The sequence below is a fragment of the Nomascus leucogenys genome, chromosome 7b, assembly GCF_006542625.1.
Source record: "Nomascus leucogenys isolate Asia chromosome 7b, Asia_NLE_v1, whole genome shotgun sequence".
NCBI lineage: Eukaryota > Metazoa > Chordata > Mammalia > Primates > Hylobatidae > Nomascus > Nomascus leucogenys.
In genome coordinates this window covers 97581837-97599709 of record NC_044387.1, presented here as the reverse complement: position 1 = coordinate 97599709, position 17873 = coordinate 97581837, and the positions used below count along the sequence as shown (strand labels likewise).

General features: G+C 35.4%; 1 protein-coding gene across 1 annotated transcript in view; it reads right to left on the bottom strand.

The window, feature by feature from the left end:
• NEIL3 (nei like DNA glycosylase 3) overlaps nt 1–17873 on the bottom strand; it is a 56931-nt gene that overhangs the window by 24180 nt on the left and 14878 nt on the right. Inside the window, exons 3-6 of the mRNA XM_003276671.4 lie at nt 6700–6834; nt 6209–6422; nt 2754–2828; nt 1001–1167 (exon numbers count right to left, since the gene is read on the bottom strand). Of these exons, the coding sequence (XP_003276719.1) occupies nt 1001–1167; nt 2754–2828; nt 6209–6422; nt 6700–6834 (591 nt within the window). The remainder of the gene's footprint in view (nt 1–1000; nt 1168–2753; nt 2829–6208; nt 6423–6699; nt 6835–17873) is intronic.

Here is a 17873-nt window from a genome sequence, read left to right as displayed (position 1 = left end):
TACTGTTTGCTTTATCATTTAATCAAAATTCTATTTTTTAAAGTAAATTTCAAATGATACTTTTTTTTAAGTCTAGTCAAGTACAGTAGGGAGAAGGGGGGAAAGAGTGGAACAAGGAGCTCCATTCAAATGACGCTTTCTTTGAGATCTTCCCAACCTTCCTGCACATGGAAACCTCTAATATCCCTGAACCCGTGCAGCATTTTATGTGCCTCATGTCATACTGGTACTACTGATTTATAATCACATATACTGCTATGCAGCTGCTTTATACTGCATAATCTTTCTCTTAGATTTCCCCAAAAGGTCCCATGGCCTGTTACCAAGGTAACTGTACATTGGGGAAAAGAAAATAATCAGACTTTTTAAGAATTATTGGACACTGGCTCTGAACTGACACTAATTCCAGGAGACAAAAATATCACTGTGATCCACCACCAGTCAGGTCAGGTGATCAATGGAGTTTTAGCCCAAATACCTCTCACAGTAAGTCCTCAAACCTATCCTGCAGTTATTTCTCCAGTTCTGGAATAATGCATCATTGGAAGAGACATACTCAGCAACTGGCAGAACCACCACACGTGAGTTTAGTAAGTGGTCTATTATTTCACCAACAACACATACAATCTGTAAAAAGATCTTGCTCATGTTTTAGAATATTATTTCTAAGTGAAGCAGAGACTTTTGAAGCTAGCTGCATTTTTTCCAATTATTGACATCTCCTGGTACTCACTTTACAAACTAGGTTAAAGGTAAAGGCTAGATATTATTCCCTGAGCCAGAGATTTTCCACCGAAGTTCAGAACTGGTCCATAAATCACCTTTGGCTCCTTTGGGTTCTTTGGTGACATTATTTACTATTTCCTTCCAAGGACTAGAATACTTTTGAGTTACATTCTCTTCTGAATAGCCTGGCAGTTATTCAGTTATATTCTCTTATTATTAGCCTTTTAGTTAGATGGTTAGGGCAAATGGTATCCCTTTAAATTAGATATCTTACCATACGTCAACATGTTGAGGATTTTCTTTTTGACAGTGAGGACAGAAATATGTCATTCTGTTATTGTCCCCAAAGCGGCACACAGTTACTCTGCAGTGGCACTGACCACAATTAGGACGCTTGTAAACCTTATAGTGTTTAGAGAGAGCAAGTCCTGCTTTACGGCACTAAAAAAAAAAAAAAAAAAAAAAAAATTCTGTTATCCACAAAACAGTGCGGCCAAGGAGCCAAAGACACATTCTTGAAAGTCATCTCTGAAAATCATATGTTAAAAATTTACATATGTTTGTACATATGTCAATATAATCTTTTCTTTCATCAGAGAAAAAGGTATTGATAAGATTTGGTAATATTTGTCAAATAAAATTTGTGTGAAATAAGTCATTATTTAATGACATTAGTATTCAAAATTGCTCTTTGCATAGCTTTATCCTCTTATCTAAATGACATGTAAAAGTTCTATATTTAAAAATGTCTTTTATGCTTTTAAGGTTTAATTAACCATAATTATATAGTTAAAAGAAAAAGGCTAGATTAGCTTGAAATACGATTATTTTTAGAAGACTGAAACTGCTCACTCAGTTTCAACAACCAAAAAACTTACTTCTAGGGGAAAAAATTTAATAAGAGCATTTTCTTTGTTGATCTGAAAAAGGACAATTTTTTTCTTGTTTAACCTTAGAGATTCACAAAAAAAAAAAAAAAGAAAGAAAATAAACATTCAAATACCATCCTAGCAGAGAATATATTCCATTTTGGTATAAATTCTACTTCAAAAGATATTTTGATATATTTTGTCAGTTTTATTCCACTCACAAATATTTAAGGTTCCTACAAAGAAAATATCTTGAGTTTCCACCAGCACTGTGAAAATTTAAAAGCCCAGCAATATGGCTCACCATGTATGAGCTGAAAATTACACAATTTATATTAATTTAATCTGGGTGGAAATGGGCAGTTTTCTATGGTCATCTTTTTCTGGAGGAAGAAGTAAGCAAATGCAATTTAAACACAGCCACAGTTACTCAAGACAGATCTGCAGAGCAAGAGGTTCATTTACATTTTAGGCCAATTAATAAAGAATACTACAATACCTGCCTTCTGAACATAGTAAAAATGAAAATTTTGGATACAGAAAATCGACTGTGAAGAAAGGACATATTTGCATTACTTTGTTTAAAAGATGTGTTTATTGAATTCTATATATGCATATAGTATATAACTGTCCACATTTACGAGTTAGCAAGTACTTCATTCTCAAAACTGTGGTAGACAGAGAAACATTATTATCCCATTTTACAGATGAAGAAACTGAACTTAAATAAAGTTATCCAAATAATCTAAACCACACAGATAGTAGTAAGTGGCAAAGCTTGATTGAACCAAGGTCTATAGTCAGTGGCAAAGCCTGATGGAACTAAGGTTATCTGAAAGTGTTACTGTAGGTCAGCCTCCCTAGACTTTCTATATTTTATTTATCCAAAAATAGAAAAAGAATCTGTGAAATGCCAACATGGCTGCTCCCAACTTGGTATAAAGATAATTGAATATGATTATAGTTAGACGAGTTTGAACTGACCTATGACCTAGAATTTCAAGATGTTAATTACACCCACATAATGTCACTCTCCCTAATGCACCTCCATGCTCTTTCCACTAGATGGCTATGTACAGCTTTCACATTTTTTGGTGCAATCCAAAAGGAAACCACTGACATTTTACATTTTACGTAGTTGAAAAATTGTGCTCTTACCCTGTAAAAGAGAATGCTGAAATCACGTATCATTTTCACAAGGTGATGGGTCTGTTCATCTGTTAATTGAAAAACCTTAAAGTGGAAAAAACAGCAGAGCCTAGTTTCATGACTTGCTCCTTACTGTAAGAAATAATACGCCTTGCCAATTCTGTGAAAGAGAACTGTAAACAGATTTTGAATACAGTTGACCTTTGAACAACATGGGTTTGAATTGGGAGGGTCCACTTACACGCAGATTTTTTTGCACCTCTGCCATCCCTGAGAAAGCAAGACCAACCCCTCCTCTTCCTCCCCAATCTATTCAATGTAATGATGATGAGGAGGAAGAGCTTTATGATGACCGACTTCCACTTAATGAATAGTAAATATAATCCTTATGATATTCTTCTGTTTTTTTAGAGATAGGGTCTCACCTATTGCCCAGGCTGGAGTGCAGCGGCATCATCATAACTCACTGCAGCTTCAAACTCCTGGGCTCAGCCATCCTTCCGCCTCAGCCTCCCAAGTAGCTGGGACTGCAGGCGCAGACCATCACACCTGGCTCTTAGAATATTCTTAATAACAATTTCTTTTCTCAAGCTTACTTTATTGTAATAATACATATGTAACACATAAAACATACAGAATATGTGTGAACTATCTTATCAGTAAGGCTTCTGATCAACAGTAGGCTATTAGTAGTTATGTTTTTGAAGAGTCAAAAATTGCATATAGATTTTAAGTGGGGGGGGTGAGCACCCCAATTCCTGTGTTGTTCAAAAGTCAATCATATATGCATATCTTCTACAGCTCTATTTCTCATGGATCTATTTAGTACCATTAACAGTAGTTTTATTTTGAACTGATATTACTGAAAAATATGATTTCTATTTATAAATTTTAATGGTAAATTCAAGCAATTATTGAATATTTATTCTGTATTAGACATCTTCAAAGTCTCAGCATTGTCTATCAGACACCTTGAGAAGTCTTGCTGGACTTGAAAAAAAAAATTACGAAGAACAATATAAAACAGAAAGGAGGGAAGGGAAAATAGGCACAGGAGTAGATGACCACCAAGGTCACTATCAAGCTTTAAAAAAGATATGCATTTATATACATGCATTAATATCAAAGTACTTATTAACACATGGAAGAGCTCAGACACAGACCTTACTGAAGAATTTTTTTGACACAGCCTAACATAAATCTCAGTGTTACCCTTGCAGAATTATTATTTGGCACAGGTACTGTCAATGGCAATCCCAAAAGAAACCCTCTGATGCCTCATGCTTGTTGCCTGTGTGTGATATCTACATGTATAGCTGACCCTTCAACGACACAGGTTTGAACTGAGCAGGTCCACCTATATGTAGATTTTTTTCAATCAAACATGGATGAAAAATATAATATTTGTGAGATGTGAAGCCTGCATGTGTGTAGGGCTGACTTTTTGTATAGCAGTGTCCCTAGGGCCAACTGCAGGACTTCAGTGTGCATGGATTTGGTATAGGCAGGAGTACTGCAATTGATCCCCTGTGTATACTGAGGGAAGCTGCATATAAACAGACACATACATGTACAAAGAAAATTACTTACCAGTGACTATAAAAGTGAAAATCTAATCAACATAGTCATCCTGAAAGTATTATACATATTCCTCAGTTGTTCACTTAAACTTTAAAACTTGCATACATCCAAAACATTTATTACTTTCCATATCTTACATACTATATTAAGTCACATCTTGAAAGGTTAAACTGTACTTTTTCAGTAATTGTGCACGTGCTTTTAAGAAACTAATAGCTAAACTTCAGAAATTTTTTTTTTTGTGTGTGTGTGAGACAGAGTCTCACTCTGTTGCCAGGCTGGAGTGCAGTGGCGTGATCTCTGCTCACTGCAACCTCCACCTCCCAGGCTCAAGCGATTGTCCTGCCTCAGCTTCTTGAGTAGCTGGTACTACAGGCGTGTGCCACCATGCCCAGCTCATTTTTGTATTTTTAGTAGAGACAGGGTTTCACCTTGTTGGCCAGGATGGTCTCAACCTCTTGACCTCGTGATCTGCCTGCATCAGCCTCCCAAAGTGCTGGGATTACAGGCGTGAACCACCATGCCTGGCCAATGTCATTAATTTTTAAACCCCCAGGCATTATGGGTAAATGATCTTTTCCTAGATGGATGGATGGCTGGATGCAGAGATAAAAAGTAAATTCTCAGTGCATTACAGATAACAACAATACCCTGGGTTCTTTTTTTTTCGAAAACAACTTTCATAGAGGTCTAAGTGATTTTTAAAAAACTCACTCTTGTTAAAGTTCAGTTTCATTATTTCCATACTGAACTCACTTGTTCCAAGTATCAAAAAGCAGAATCTAATCTAGACCTATCATTAACTGGCTTCTTTTAAAGCTTCATTCCTACTGATTTGGGTATTACTAAAACTATCTAGTAATTATCTACACAAAGTGAAAAAATAACCTGGGTTTATGTAAAAGATAATTTAGTTAATAGAGTCAATTATGTAAAAAAATAATTCAGCTAAAAGAGCTAAAAATTAATTTAGTTAGTACCAACAAGTCTTGATAAAAGCCCCAATGTAGAGGTCTTCCCTAGAAACTAAAATGTATGCATTCTACCTGGGTTAGGGTTCTCACCTCTCTCACCCTCTTAGAACATTGCTGTATTCATCCCCATTCCCTTTTCTACAATTTTAACCTCTGGCCTTTAACCACTTTTTTTTTTTTTTGCAATATATAAATAAGTTCAAGTCTCTCCAGTTGTAGAACAAGAAAAAAATAAAATAACAAACTCATGTCTTGTCCTGGAATCCCCGCTAGCAGGCCAATACTTTCCCTTCACTCCGGCCTATGTGAACAAGGGCTCTACATTTTGTTTTCATTTCCTTCCATTGCTATCCTTCCACAACAGCAGCTTCTAATGTCACCAACAGCTGTAATCAGGAATACACGAGCGTGTGCAGAACATGTACTTACTATGCCAGAGAGAGAAAATAAGTTGTGAGTTAGTTCATTCACATATTCCACAAATATTAATATCTAATGCCTACCATACACCACAGGCCATGTTCTAGATGTTGGGATACTTCAGTGAACAAAAGCCTTGTTTTCTTTTGAGACAGTGTTCTAGCGGAAGGAGACAGCTTTTAAACAATCAGTATAATAAGTAAATATGTTATGTGTGAAAGGGATACCTGGATGGAGAGAACAAAAAGCAGGGCAAGTTAAGGAAGACTGATAGAGTGAAATGTGGAGTGGGAGGGTGTGCACAAGGCAACTGGAAGTGCAGTGGTCGGAGCCGGCTGCACCGAGAAATTGACCTGGGTAGAGATGGGAAGCGGGACACCTGAAGTCTGATGAGACTGTGTTACTGCAATGCAGAGTTACGGCTTCCACGTTGGTTCCTTCACAGTACTGAAAAATCAACAGATAATTAAGAAAATACTTAAAACTTACTTTAACAGCTGGGTGGAGACCACTGTCAAAGAGAGCTTCATTTTTGATGATGTTCCCTACTCCAGGCAATACGTTCTGATCCATTAGCACATCACCTAGCATCCGGCCTTTCTGTTTTTTAAGTTCACTTTCTGCTCTCAAGAAACTAAATTCAGGTGAACATACATCTAATTCTTTCATCATTCTTATTCTCTGTTGGCTTTCCACTGAGTTTCTATAGAAAGGAATATAAAACACATTAATCATAAGTCTGGTTATAATTTCACAAAGTGTCATTTAAAATGAGCTTTGCTATAAGCACTTTATGTTAATCAGCGTATAAGAGTTATATATGCAAACAACAAAGACCTTACAAATTATATTATCTGAAGGCTTCTTTAAAATGAGGTTTCATCAATTACAAACTATTTGTTTCTTTAGTCACATATGTGACATCCCAAACCAAGCTCTGCAGTATTGCAGCGTAAGTACTTTTATTTAATTTTTTTTACCTGAGTTCTACTGATGAGTCAAAGAAACAAATCAAATCTTTGGTGAGCTGCACTTCCAAAACAGGAGAAGCTCCATTTTTATATTTATACTCAAGTGGATTAATCATGATGGAGCCTTTCATTCCGAAATGAATCCTGAAACAAGATCAAACCCATTTTTGAGTGGCAGAAAGTATATCATTTATCAAGCTTTTTTCCTGTACTATCATTTTTTTTGGATTATAAGCAAACAAATGTTAGTCAGGATAGACACTTTTAAAGGGCAGAAACCAGTAGGAAGATTATTACATATTTTTCTCTCATGACTTTGTATCCTTATAAAGATAGAAGACATGACAATCAGTTTTTCAACTCAAAAGTAAAATAAATTCTCAAAGAAATAATAAGGTACCAACAATAAGCCCAAGAAAATACACCCCTGCTCCTCTTTTCTTGTCAGATGAAGTATCTTTTATTCATGGAACAGTCTAGCATCTCTTGGCATTTTCTTAGATTCAAAGGCTTGGGATGAGATAAGGCTAAGTTTAAGTTGCCTATAGTTTGTGTTTTCATAAATTCTACAAAGCCACTAATATTCAAATTCCTTATTTCTAACCACAATGGATTGGAAATAATTACCTATTGCAAAATAATATCTATGGTTTAAGACACTCTTTTCCCCCCTTGTTTTGCACTAGGCAATGAAATAGTTTTTTTATTTTTGCAAAATCTTACGTATCAAAAAACGAGATAACAAGTCAAAATGCTATTGTCCTCAATTCTTTTCGTTTTCTTTTACCTTTATATGTATTGGGAAGAGGAGATTTATAAATATTTACGGTTAACTTGAAAGCCACAATGCAGTAATGAAAAATTCATAACCCTTCAGATTTTATAGGATTGATTAGCATGTCCAGTTTTTTAAAAAAGTAGTACTGTAAGACCTCTGATGATGAAGATCAAAAATGATTCTCAAGATGAAATACTGTGTTCCGCCTTTCAAATTCTTTTCCTTATAGCTTTGTTGAGTTAATAAATACGGCTCTTTTGGCAGCAAATGTTACTGCTCTGTGCTTCTAATTGCGGAGCACCATGTTATAGTATTGTACAAGGTTAACCAGTCTAACTTTAAAAATGTGGGTTTTAAACTCTGTGTGCCTTACTATCAATCATAAATGCATTTTACATGCCCCATAGTTCTTGACAGGAAAAATGTGTGCCTGTAAGTACTCCATAATTTAGCTTATGGAGGTTCAACCCCAGTGAAAGGTGTACAACTGTCATGCCCACAAGCCATCATATCTGAAATCTTTTCAGCTGCATGGCTCATAAAGTGGATTCTAAATCACTTTCTATAATGAAACCACATCCACATAAAAAATCTCAAACTCAAATGCAAGAGTAGCCCCAGCAAGAACCTTAGATCAAGTAAGTATGGCTCTGTCTTATAAATCAATTCATTTTTAGGAAAAAAGTGCACAAAATGTTTATTTTAATCTATTTTGTTTTATTAGTTAGATATTATCATTGAGCCCCAATAAACCAACACATCTCGTGGGTTTATTACTAAGTACCTTTGATCTTAAACTACAAAAAATATATCAGTATCATGAAAATATTTGAGGCACAGTAAACATCTATACTGCGACAACAATTGATACTGATTTTTTTTCAAACCAGGACATATGCCCATACTACATAAAGAAAAGACATTTTTAGGGTTTCATTTGCTTTTCAAGATGTCTCATAATTAATTAGTTTAGGAAACTTTTATCAGATCCTTATTTCTATCTCAAGCTCCTTCTACCAACCCAGAAGGTTACCCGAGACAATTCATTCTGCATAATAGAAGTCTACCTGCCAACCACAGTGGCCTGGTCCAAGGGTGGGCATTAGGCTTAACCTGAGCAGGTCTCTGTCATTTTCTCAGATCCTGTGCCCTTGATACAGTTGATTCAGAAATGGACAACTGTCCCAAGCTAGATCCATCAGTATCCAAGCTGGATTCATCAATTTTTCTGATGAATTTAAAGATGTAGGACCCAAGGAGATCCTGTTAGCATTAAGAGATCTAATATGAGAGCTGTCTACGGGAATGATTCCCAGTGTGAGCACCAGCAAAGCAAAGGAAGGTCTCCCTGCAGAGAGGAGGACTACAGAAGATTGCGGTGAGAAGCAGAGTGAAGAAATGAAGAGAATCCTAATAGCTTTTAGTCTTTGCTTGCTTTAGTTCTCCTTCAAGCCTGCCTGTATTCTCTTCAGGTTTTGTAAGATACTCCATATGCTTTTTTAAATTTTAAAAAAGTTTTTGGTGCCAAAGTCAACAAAAGATAATAAATAATTATTGAACTTGCTTGAGTTGGGCTTCTGTCACTTGCAACCAAGTTCTAATATGAAAATGTGCCCAAACTAAAAATTCAATTAATAGTAAGAAAATTCCTCTCATTAGAAATATCTTCCTAAAGAAACTAGTAAATAAGCCCTGATCCTATTTTAAGAATCAGCCGTATTCTCCAAGCTATCACTGTCAGAATAATCTGAACATCCTTAAGCAAGCACAAATAGCATAAACAAAGCAGTATGGTCACAGTTTCACATTAATGACAACTACATTTTGCAAATAAGGCAACTGCCTATAAAAATTTTCAAGTGGTCAGAAGTGTCCTAAGGGTAATAAAGAGTGGAAAATGTAGAATATAATAGTTGTAAAACCTATGCTGGGAATTTAAAAACAGAGAATGTAAAAAGGTACGGTTTTAACAACGCTGAAGGAAAAAAAAGGAGTTCTGCTTCTACTTAGGATACAGAAGGCTGAAAGTGAACATAGCTACCACTCCAACAAGGAGAGAAAAAATCACATTATCTACAAAATCATACATTTTCTTAAGCCCATCAGAGACATGAGATTGCAACGCAACCAGGTAAGCTAAATTCCAAAATGTGACAAGCCCCGCCATGGAAAGTAAAGTCAGAATACACAAATTGTTTCACCTATGGCAGAGCACAAGAGGAAGAGAAGGCTACTATAAAAATGGGAAAGCAGAAAACTGCAAAATTTTCAACAAACTTTTAGATACTGAATGTGGGCTGGTGTGACAGTTTAGAATCCCCGGAGCCCCAGACACAAGGAGAATACACACTCGTGGGCCCATGTGAAAGATGTGAGTGACAGCAAGAGACCTGAAAGAGCTGCTCTTGGTGGCATGACACCTGTCTTCATGAAATTCTGTCTGCTTCCTGAACACTTCTTTCAGATGAAGTCCAAGTCTTAAAAAGTCTTTAAGCTGCTGGGGCCAAGGGAGGGGTAGAAACAAAGGTCGTATCTGTCCTTGAGGGAGGAACAGGAAACTTCCTCTGCACAAACAATATGTCTTATACTGAATAACAGCCATAAGCAGTCTGCCACAGGAGAGCAGCAGAAACCCTTCGGCCACCCAGCCCAGGCAAAGGTACCCTGGCCTGTTGAGGGTGAGGTAGAAGCAAAAGCCGTCTGTCCCTAGAGCTGAAACAGAAAATAGGCTTTGGCACAAAATACTGTGATGATACAAAGAGAAATCTGCTCCCACTAGAAGACAGGTAGGAAGCTCTCTGACCCAAGTACACCCACAGGTGCAAGGCAGAGTTTGGCTGCCATAGGAGGGCAAGGGACAGTAACCCTAAGAAAACTGCAACCTTGGGTTCTACATACACAAAGGCCTGCCCAAGTCTCAGGCTAGTCCAGAAGTAAAAATCCCCACTATCTCCATCATAAGCCTCCCACTGAGTCACAAGTGACAGCAGCCTACATGGTGGAGAGGTAAGAACACGGAGGGACTTTCTCTGTGACATGAATATGCAAGATGTGCTGAAAGCGGAGAGTTGAGCAGCAACATAGAGAAACCATCCACTGCCAAACCCGACCACACACAAGGCATAAAGTAGCAGTAGCAGCTGGGGTTTTGAAGTTGTTGGTGCACTGAAGCCAACCCAAACAAAGCAAAACTCAAACCAAGGTCAACTACTTCACTAGACTCACTCAATCCCTGACACTAATGACTGATAGAAGAGGCATGACTGTTTCTGAGCTTAAATATAATTTAGCTCTTATTTGTCTATACATGGTATCTGGGATTTAGCTTTTTGTCTTCTATAGACAATGTCTAGGATTCAAAAAAATTATAAGACACATATATACACATAAAGATTAAAAAAGTATCAAGAGATAAAGATATCAAGAGATAAAGCAGTCAACAGAGCCAGACCCAAAGATGCACCAGATGTCATATCTATGAGACAGGTGATTTAAAAGTAATGTTAAACTAATTTTAAACTTAAAATATCGATTCTTAATCAAATTTGATAGTATATATTAGTTATTAATATGTTAATGATTTAACATATGTAAGGATCTAGTATAAAGGCACATGAACAGGTGTGATATTTCAGCAGAGAAACAGAAATACATGATAGCAGGGATAAGACATTTCTTCAATGAGCAGACCAGCAGACTGCACAGAGCAGAGGAAAGAATAAGTGAAACTGAATATAGATTAATAGAAATTATCCAAACCTAAGAAAGAGAAAAAAGGATGAAAAAGATAAAACAGAGCATGTTCCTTAAATATGCCTGGAGTTTTCTTTCTTGAGAGGTTTTAAACTATCAACTCAACTTATTTAAAACACATAGAAAATAACTCATATTATTTACTTTTCTAGAGTATGTTTTGATAATTTGTGTCTTTCAAGGAATCTGTGCATTTATTTTAGTTGTTGAATTCATGGACATAAATTTGTTATGTAATATATAGTGTCCTATTTCTATTGAAATAACAACTTGAGGATCTGCAGTAATGTTCCCTTTGTCATTCCTCATAGTGTTTATTTGTGAGCTGTATTGTCCAATATGGTAGCCACTACCCACATGTGGCAAGTGAGCACTGGAAATGTTATTAGTTCAAATTAATGTGTACTCCAATTATAAAATACACAGATTCTGAAGACTTAGTATAAAAAAAGAATGTTACATAGCTTATCAATAATTGTTTATATTGTTCATATTTGAAATATTTTGCATAGGTTAATAAAATACACTATTAAAATCGATTTCTTTTTGCTTTGGTTAATGCGGCTATTGGAAGATTTTAAATTATATATATGTCTCCCATGTTTATATTGGACTGCATTGAGCTAAAAGTTTATCATTTTTATTACACTTTTGAAAGAACCAATTTTTGGTGTCATTCATTTTTATTATGCTTTTCAAAGAACCAATTATTTGCTTCATTGATTTTTTTTCTCTATTGCTTTCATTTTTAAATTCCATTGATTTCTGTTCTTATCTTCATTATTTCCATCCTTCTGTCTGTTTTGGGTTTAATTAGCTCTTACTCTTCAAGTTTTTTATATGCAAGCTTAAATCTTACAGAATTTTATTCATCTATAATAAACATTTAATGCTAGGACATTCCCTCAAGCATTGCTTTAGCTGTGTCCTACAAATTTTGATCTGGCATTTTCATTTTCATTCAATTCAAAATATGTTGTAACTTCCTCTGTGATATATTTGACACATGAGTTTAGAAGCACATTGATTTCCAAATACTTAAAATTTTTCAGCCGGGCGCAGTGGCTCACGCCTATAATCCCAGCACTTTGGGAGGCCAAGGTGGGTGGATGACCTGAGGTCAGGAGTTCGAGACCAGCCTGGCCAACATGGTGAAACGCTGTCTCCACTAAAAATATAAAAATTAGCCAGGCATGGTAGCAGGCGTCTGTAATCCCAGCTACTCAAGAAGCTGAGGCAGGAGAATCACTTGAACCCGGGAGGTGGAGGCTGCAGTGAGCGGAGATCGCTCCACTATACTCCAGTTTGGGTGACAGAGCAAGACTCCATTTGAAAAAGAAAAAAAAAAAAAGATTTTTCTAGGTATCTCAATAATTTCTAGTTTAATTCTGTTGTAGTCAGAGAGGATTCTTCCATGATATCAATATTTTTAAATTTGTTAAGACTCATTTTGCTGTCCATAATCTGGTCAATCTTGCTGAGTGTTCCATGTGCACTTGGAAAGCATGTGTTATTGGGTGGAATGTTCTCTACTTGTCGGTTAGGTCAAGGTGGTTGATAGTGTTGCTCAGGTCTTTTATCCTTGCTGATTTTTGCCCACTTGTTCTATCAGTTACTGACAAGAGAGTGTTGAATTATTCAACGATATTAGTTTCTCTTTGCCCTTTCCATTCTAGCAGTTCTTGCTTTACATCTTTGGAATTTCTATTAGGATTACTGTATTTTCTTGATGAATTAACTCCTTAATCTTTATTTAATGTCCTTCTTTACCCCCAGTAATATTCCTTGATCTGAAATATACTTTGATTTTATTCTAGCTACTCCAGCTTTCTTTTGATAAGTGTTTCCATAGTATTTGTTTCCATCCTTTTATTTTAACCTGCATCATTATATTTCAAGTGGTTTTCTTATAGGCACGTTATAGTTGGGTCTTGTGTTTTTTATTCAATTAATTTCTGCCAAATAATTGGGACGGTTAGATTATTTACATTTAATGTGATTATTTTTATGCTTTGATTTAAATATACTATATTACTATTGTTTTCTATTTGTTCCATCTATTCTTTGTTCATCTTTTAATGCCTTCTTTTGGATTGAGCATTTTTAAAAATTCTATTTTATCTCCATTAGCAGCTTATTACTTTTACCACTTTTTGAATTTTTTTAGTAGTTGCTCTAGGTTTTATAACACACATCTTACACTGTGATACAAGTTATCACTGAGATAACTTGTATCACAGTGTAACTTCAAATGATATGCAAAATGTATATTGCAATAACATTAAAGTAGTGTACCATCATTTTCCTATCTCATTATTTGTACTATTGTTGCAATGCATTTTACTCTGACATATGTTATAAAGTCCACAATAAATTGTTATTATGCTTGCTTTAGATATAGAACATAAGAGAAAAACATCTTTTATATTTACTTCCAAGTTTCCCATTCCCAGTTTTTTCTTTCTGTAGATTCAGATTTCTATCTGTTATTATATCCCTTATGCTGGACAGACTTTAACTTTTCTTGCACTGCAGGTCTCCTGCTACTACATTCTCTTAGCTTCTTTTTTTCAAAAAAGTCTTTATTATACCTTCATTTTTAATAAGACATTTTAGATGGGTTTAGAATACCGAGTTGAGAGGTTTTTCTTTCAGCAAACGTTGCTCTGTTGTCTTCTTATATAATTTCTGTAAATGTATTTCTTAGCTTTGTTCCTTTGTATTAATATGTAATGTTTCTTTTTCTCTGCTTCCAGCACTTTCTCTTCATCTTTGGTTTTTAGCACATTGGCTAGGTGTGTGTGAGGGCATTTGGTTTGGTTTGAGGTTCTTTTAGCTTCTTGGATCTGTGGTCTGTTTAGAAAATTCTTGGCCATTTAAATCCAAAGACGTCTTCTGTTCTGTTGTTTCTTTCTTCTAGGATGACAGTTACAAGAATGTTAGATTATGTCACCTTGTTCCACAGCTTTGTTAATCCTGCACAATTCTTGGCCATTACTTCTTTTAAAAATGTCTTCTGTTTCGTTTTTTTCTCTTTCCTTTCTGGAACTCCAAATACATCAGACCAGTTGATGTTATACCAATAACAAATCTACACAAATGTTTCTGGAATATCAGATAAAACTCACTTGGAGGCCATCATTACCCTAATACCAAAATTAGACAAAGGCAGTAACAGAAAAATAACACTATAGTGCAATATCTCTTATGAAGACACATGCAAAAGTCCTCAATAAAATATTAACAAATCGAATCCAGAAACATATAGAAAGGATAATCCATCATGACAAAGTGGAGTATATTCCAGGAATGCAAGGCTCATTCGAAATTTAAAAATCAATCAATATAGAATTCCACACATAAACAAATGAAGTAAGAAAGGCAATATGATGATCTCAATAGATGCAGAAAAAATACTTGAAAAATTCAATGAATTAGAAATAAAAGGGTAATTTTTTGATTTAATAAAAGAAAATAAAGCTAGTATCACAGACAACAAGGCAAACTTATTTGCTCTCACCACTACTACTCAACATCATGCTGGGGGTCCTGGCCAGTGCAATAGAACAAGAAAAAGAAATAAAAGGCATATAGGGTGTGGGGGACAAGGGGAAGGAGAGCATTAGGACAAACAATGCATGAGAGGCTTAAAACCTACATGACAGGTTGATAGGTGCAGCAAACCACCATGGTACATGTATACCTATGTAACAAACCTGAACGTTCTGCACATGTATCCTAGAACTTGAAGTAAATTTTTTTTTAAAAAAGGCATATAGATTAGAAAGGAAAAAATAAAACTGCTTTAATTCACAGATGATATGATCATCTACATAGAAAATACTAAAAGTATACAAGAAAAAGCGACTAGAACTATAATGAGTTTAGCAAGTGTATTAGTCTGTTTTTACACTGCTGTAAAGAACTTCCCTGAGACTGGATAATTTACAAAGGAAAGAGGCTTAATTGACTCGCAGTTCCACATGGTTTGGGAGGCCTCAGGAAACTTACAATCATGGTAGAAGGTGAAAGGGAAGCAAGGACCTTCTTCAGACGGCAGCAGGAGAGAGAAGAGAAAGAGAAGGGGGAAGAGCCCCGTATAAAACCGTGAGATCTAGTGACAACTCACTCATGATTACAAGAACAGCATGGGTGAAACTGCCCCCATGATCCAATCGCCTCCTTTCCTTGACACATGGGGATTACATGCCCCCCCGCACCTCGATACGTGGGAATTACAATTCAAGATGAAATCTGGGTGGGGACACAGAGCCAGATCATATCAGCAAGGTTGCAGGATACAAGGTCAATATACAAACAAAAATTGTATTTCCATACACTGTGAATGAACAATTAGAAATTCAAATTTTAAAAAGTACCCTTTACAATAGCTCCAAAAAAACCCACTTAGTTACAAATATAAAATATGTCTGGAACTGAAAATTACAAAATACTGATAAAGAAATGAAGGAAGATCTAAATACATATTAATATATATTGTGTTCATGGAGTGGAAGACAATAATGTTAGCATGTGAATTATCACCTAATTGTTCTATAGATCAAACACAAGGCCAATCAAAATGCCAGAAAGAACTCTGTAGAAATCAACAAGCTGGCCGGGCGCGGTGGCTCACGCCTGTAATCCCAGCACTTTGGGAGGCCGAGGTGGGCGGATCACAAGGTCAGGGGTTTGAGACCAGCCTGGCCAACATGGTGAAACCCCATTTCTACTAAAAATACAAAAAAAATTTAGTTGCACGTGGTCGTAGGTGCCTGTAATCCCAGCTACTCAGCAGGCTGAGGCAGGAGAATCGCTTGAACCCGGGAGGCAGAGCTTGCAGTGAGCTGAGATTGTGCCACTGCACTCCAGCCTGGGGGATAGAGCAAGACTCCATCTCAAAAAAAAAAAAAAAAAAGGAAATCAACAAGCTAAGTCTAAAACATAGAAAGATAACTAAAATAACAAAAAACAATTTTGAAAAAAAAGGAATAAAGTCAGAGGACTGACACTACTTAATTTAAACTGACTTTAAAGCTACTTTAATTAAGACAGTGTATTACTGGTGAAAGGACAGACACAAAAAACGATAAAAGAACATCATTTTATCTGATATTCTTCTGAATGGAGAGTTCAGAAATAGACTCACACATATATGGTCAACTAATTTTCAACAAAGTTGCAAAGAAATTCAAGGGAGAAAGGATAATCTTGTCAACAATAGTGCTGAAAAATACACATGCAACAAGACAAATTTCAACTCCTGCCTTGTACCATATACAAAAAAGAACTCAAAATAGAACATAATCCTAAACAGAAGAGCTAAGTCAGTAAAACTTCCAGAAGAAAACAATGAAATGTTGATTAATTTGCATTAGGCAGGTATTTTTTAGACTGGTCACAAAAACTATGAATGAACCATGAAAAAAACTTTGATAAATTAGGTTTCATCAAACTTAAAAGTTTATAATCTTCAAGAGACATGGTTAAGAAAATGAAGAGAAAAGCCACAGATTAGGAGAAAATACTTGCAAAACATGTATCTGATAAATGGCTTACATCTAGAATATGTATAGAATACTATAACTCAATAATACAAAAATATATCCAATAAAAAAGGAAAAAATTAATAGACACATCACCCTATAAAATATACAAACAGGAAATAAGCACATTGCATCAGATATCATTAGTTAGTAGGGAGAAGAAAATTAAAATCATAATGAGATACACTGTACACCTATTAGAATAGCTAAAGTTAAAACGACTGACAATACCAGGTGCCGGCAAAGCTGCTGAGTAACTGAAATTCTCATACTCTGCTGGTAAGAATGTAAAATGGTACCACCACTTTTAAGAACAGTTTGGCAATTCCTCTTAAAGTCAAACATATGCTTACCAAATGACTTAGAAATTCTAATCCAATGTATTTATCCAAGAGAAATGAAAATATATGTCCACACATATATGTCATATGCATGTGAATATGCATAGCAATTTTATTCATAATATTAAAAACTTGAAACAATCCAAATGTCCATCATCTGATGAATGAGTTAACAAAATATGGTACATTCATACAATGGGAGACTACTTAGTAAAAGAAAAGAAAGTACCACTGATACTTCAAACAATATGAATGAATCTTAAAGTATTATACAGAGAAAAAGTACACTTCTATTTCTCCTAACATGTTATATGACAGTACAGAAACTATGTTGAAGCTGTAAAACTCTTTTATAAGTAATATATGATGGATTCAATAAAGACATTTCAGCAAACTAAAAAGAATCATTATATTATCTCTTGCATAACTGTTTTAAGGTTCATACTTAAACCCCAATAAATTATAAAATCAATCATGTATAAGGCATTTCTAAAATGGCAAAGCCTCCAAAATATCTCAGATATAGTTTCTGGTCTCTGAGCACATGTAACTGCAAAAGCCAGAGTCATGTAAATCACACTGAAACAGTAAAGGGTCTTGGAAAAATATATTTCTTTATCTATCTTTTAAATTTTAGTCCAAAATGCAACAGCTATGTCCATTTTGATTAAAATGATAGCTTAAGTGTGAGTGCAGCTGGATGAACATGCATATAAATATCTGCACACACTATACTGGCAATGTGGCAATGTATGCATCCAAAGT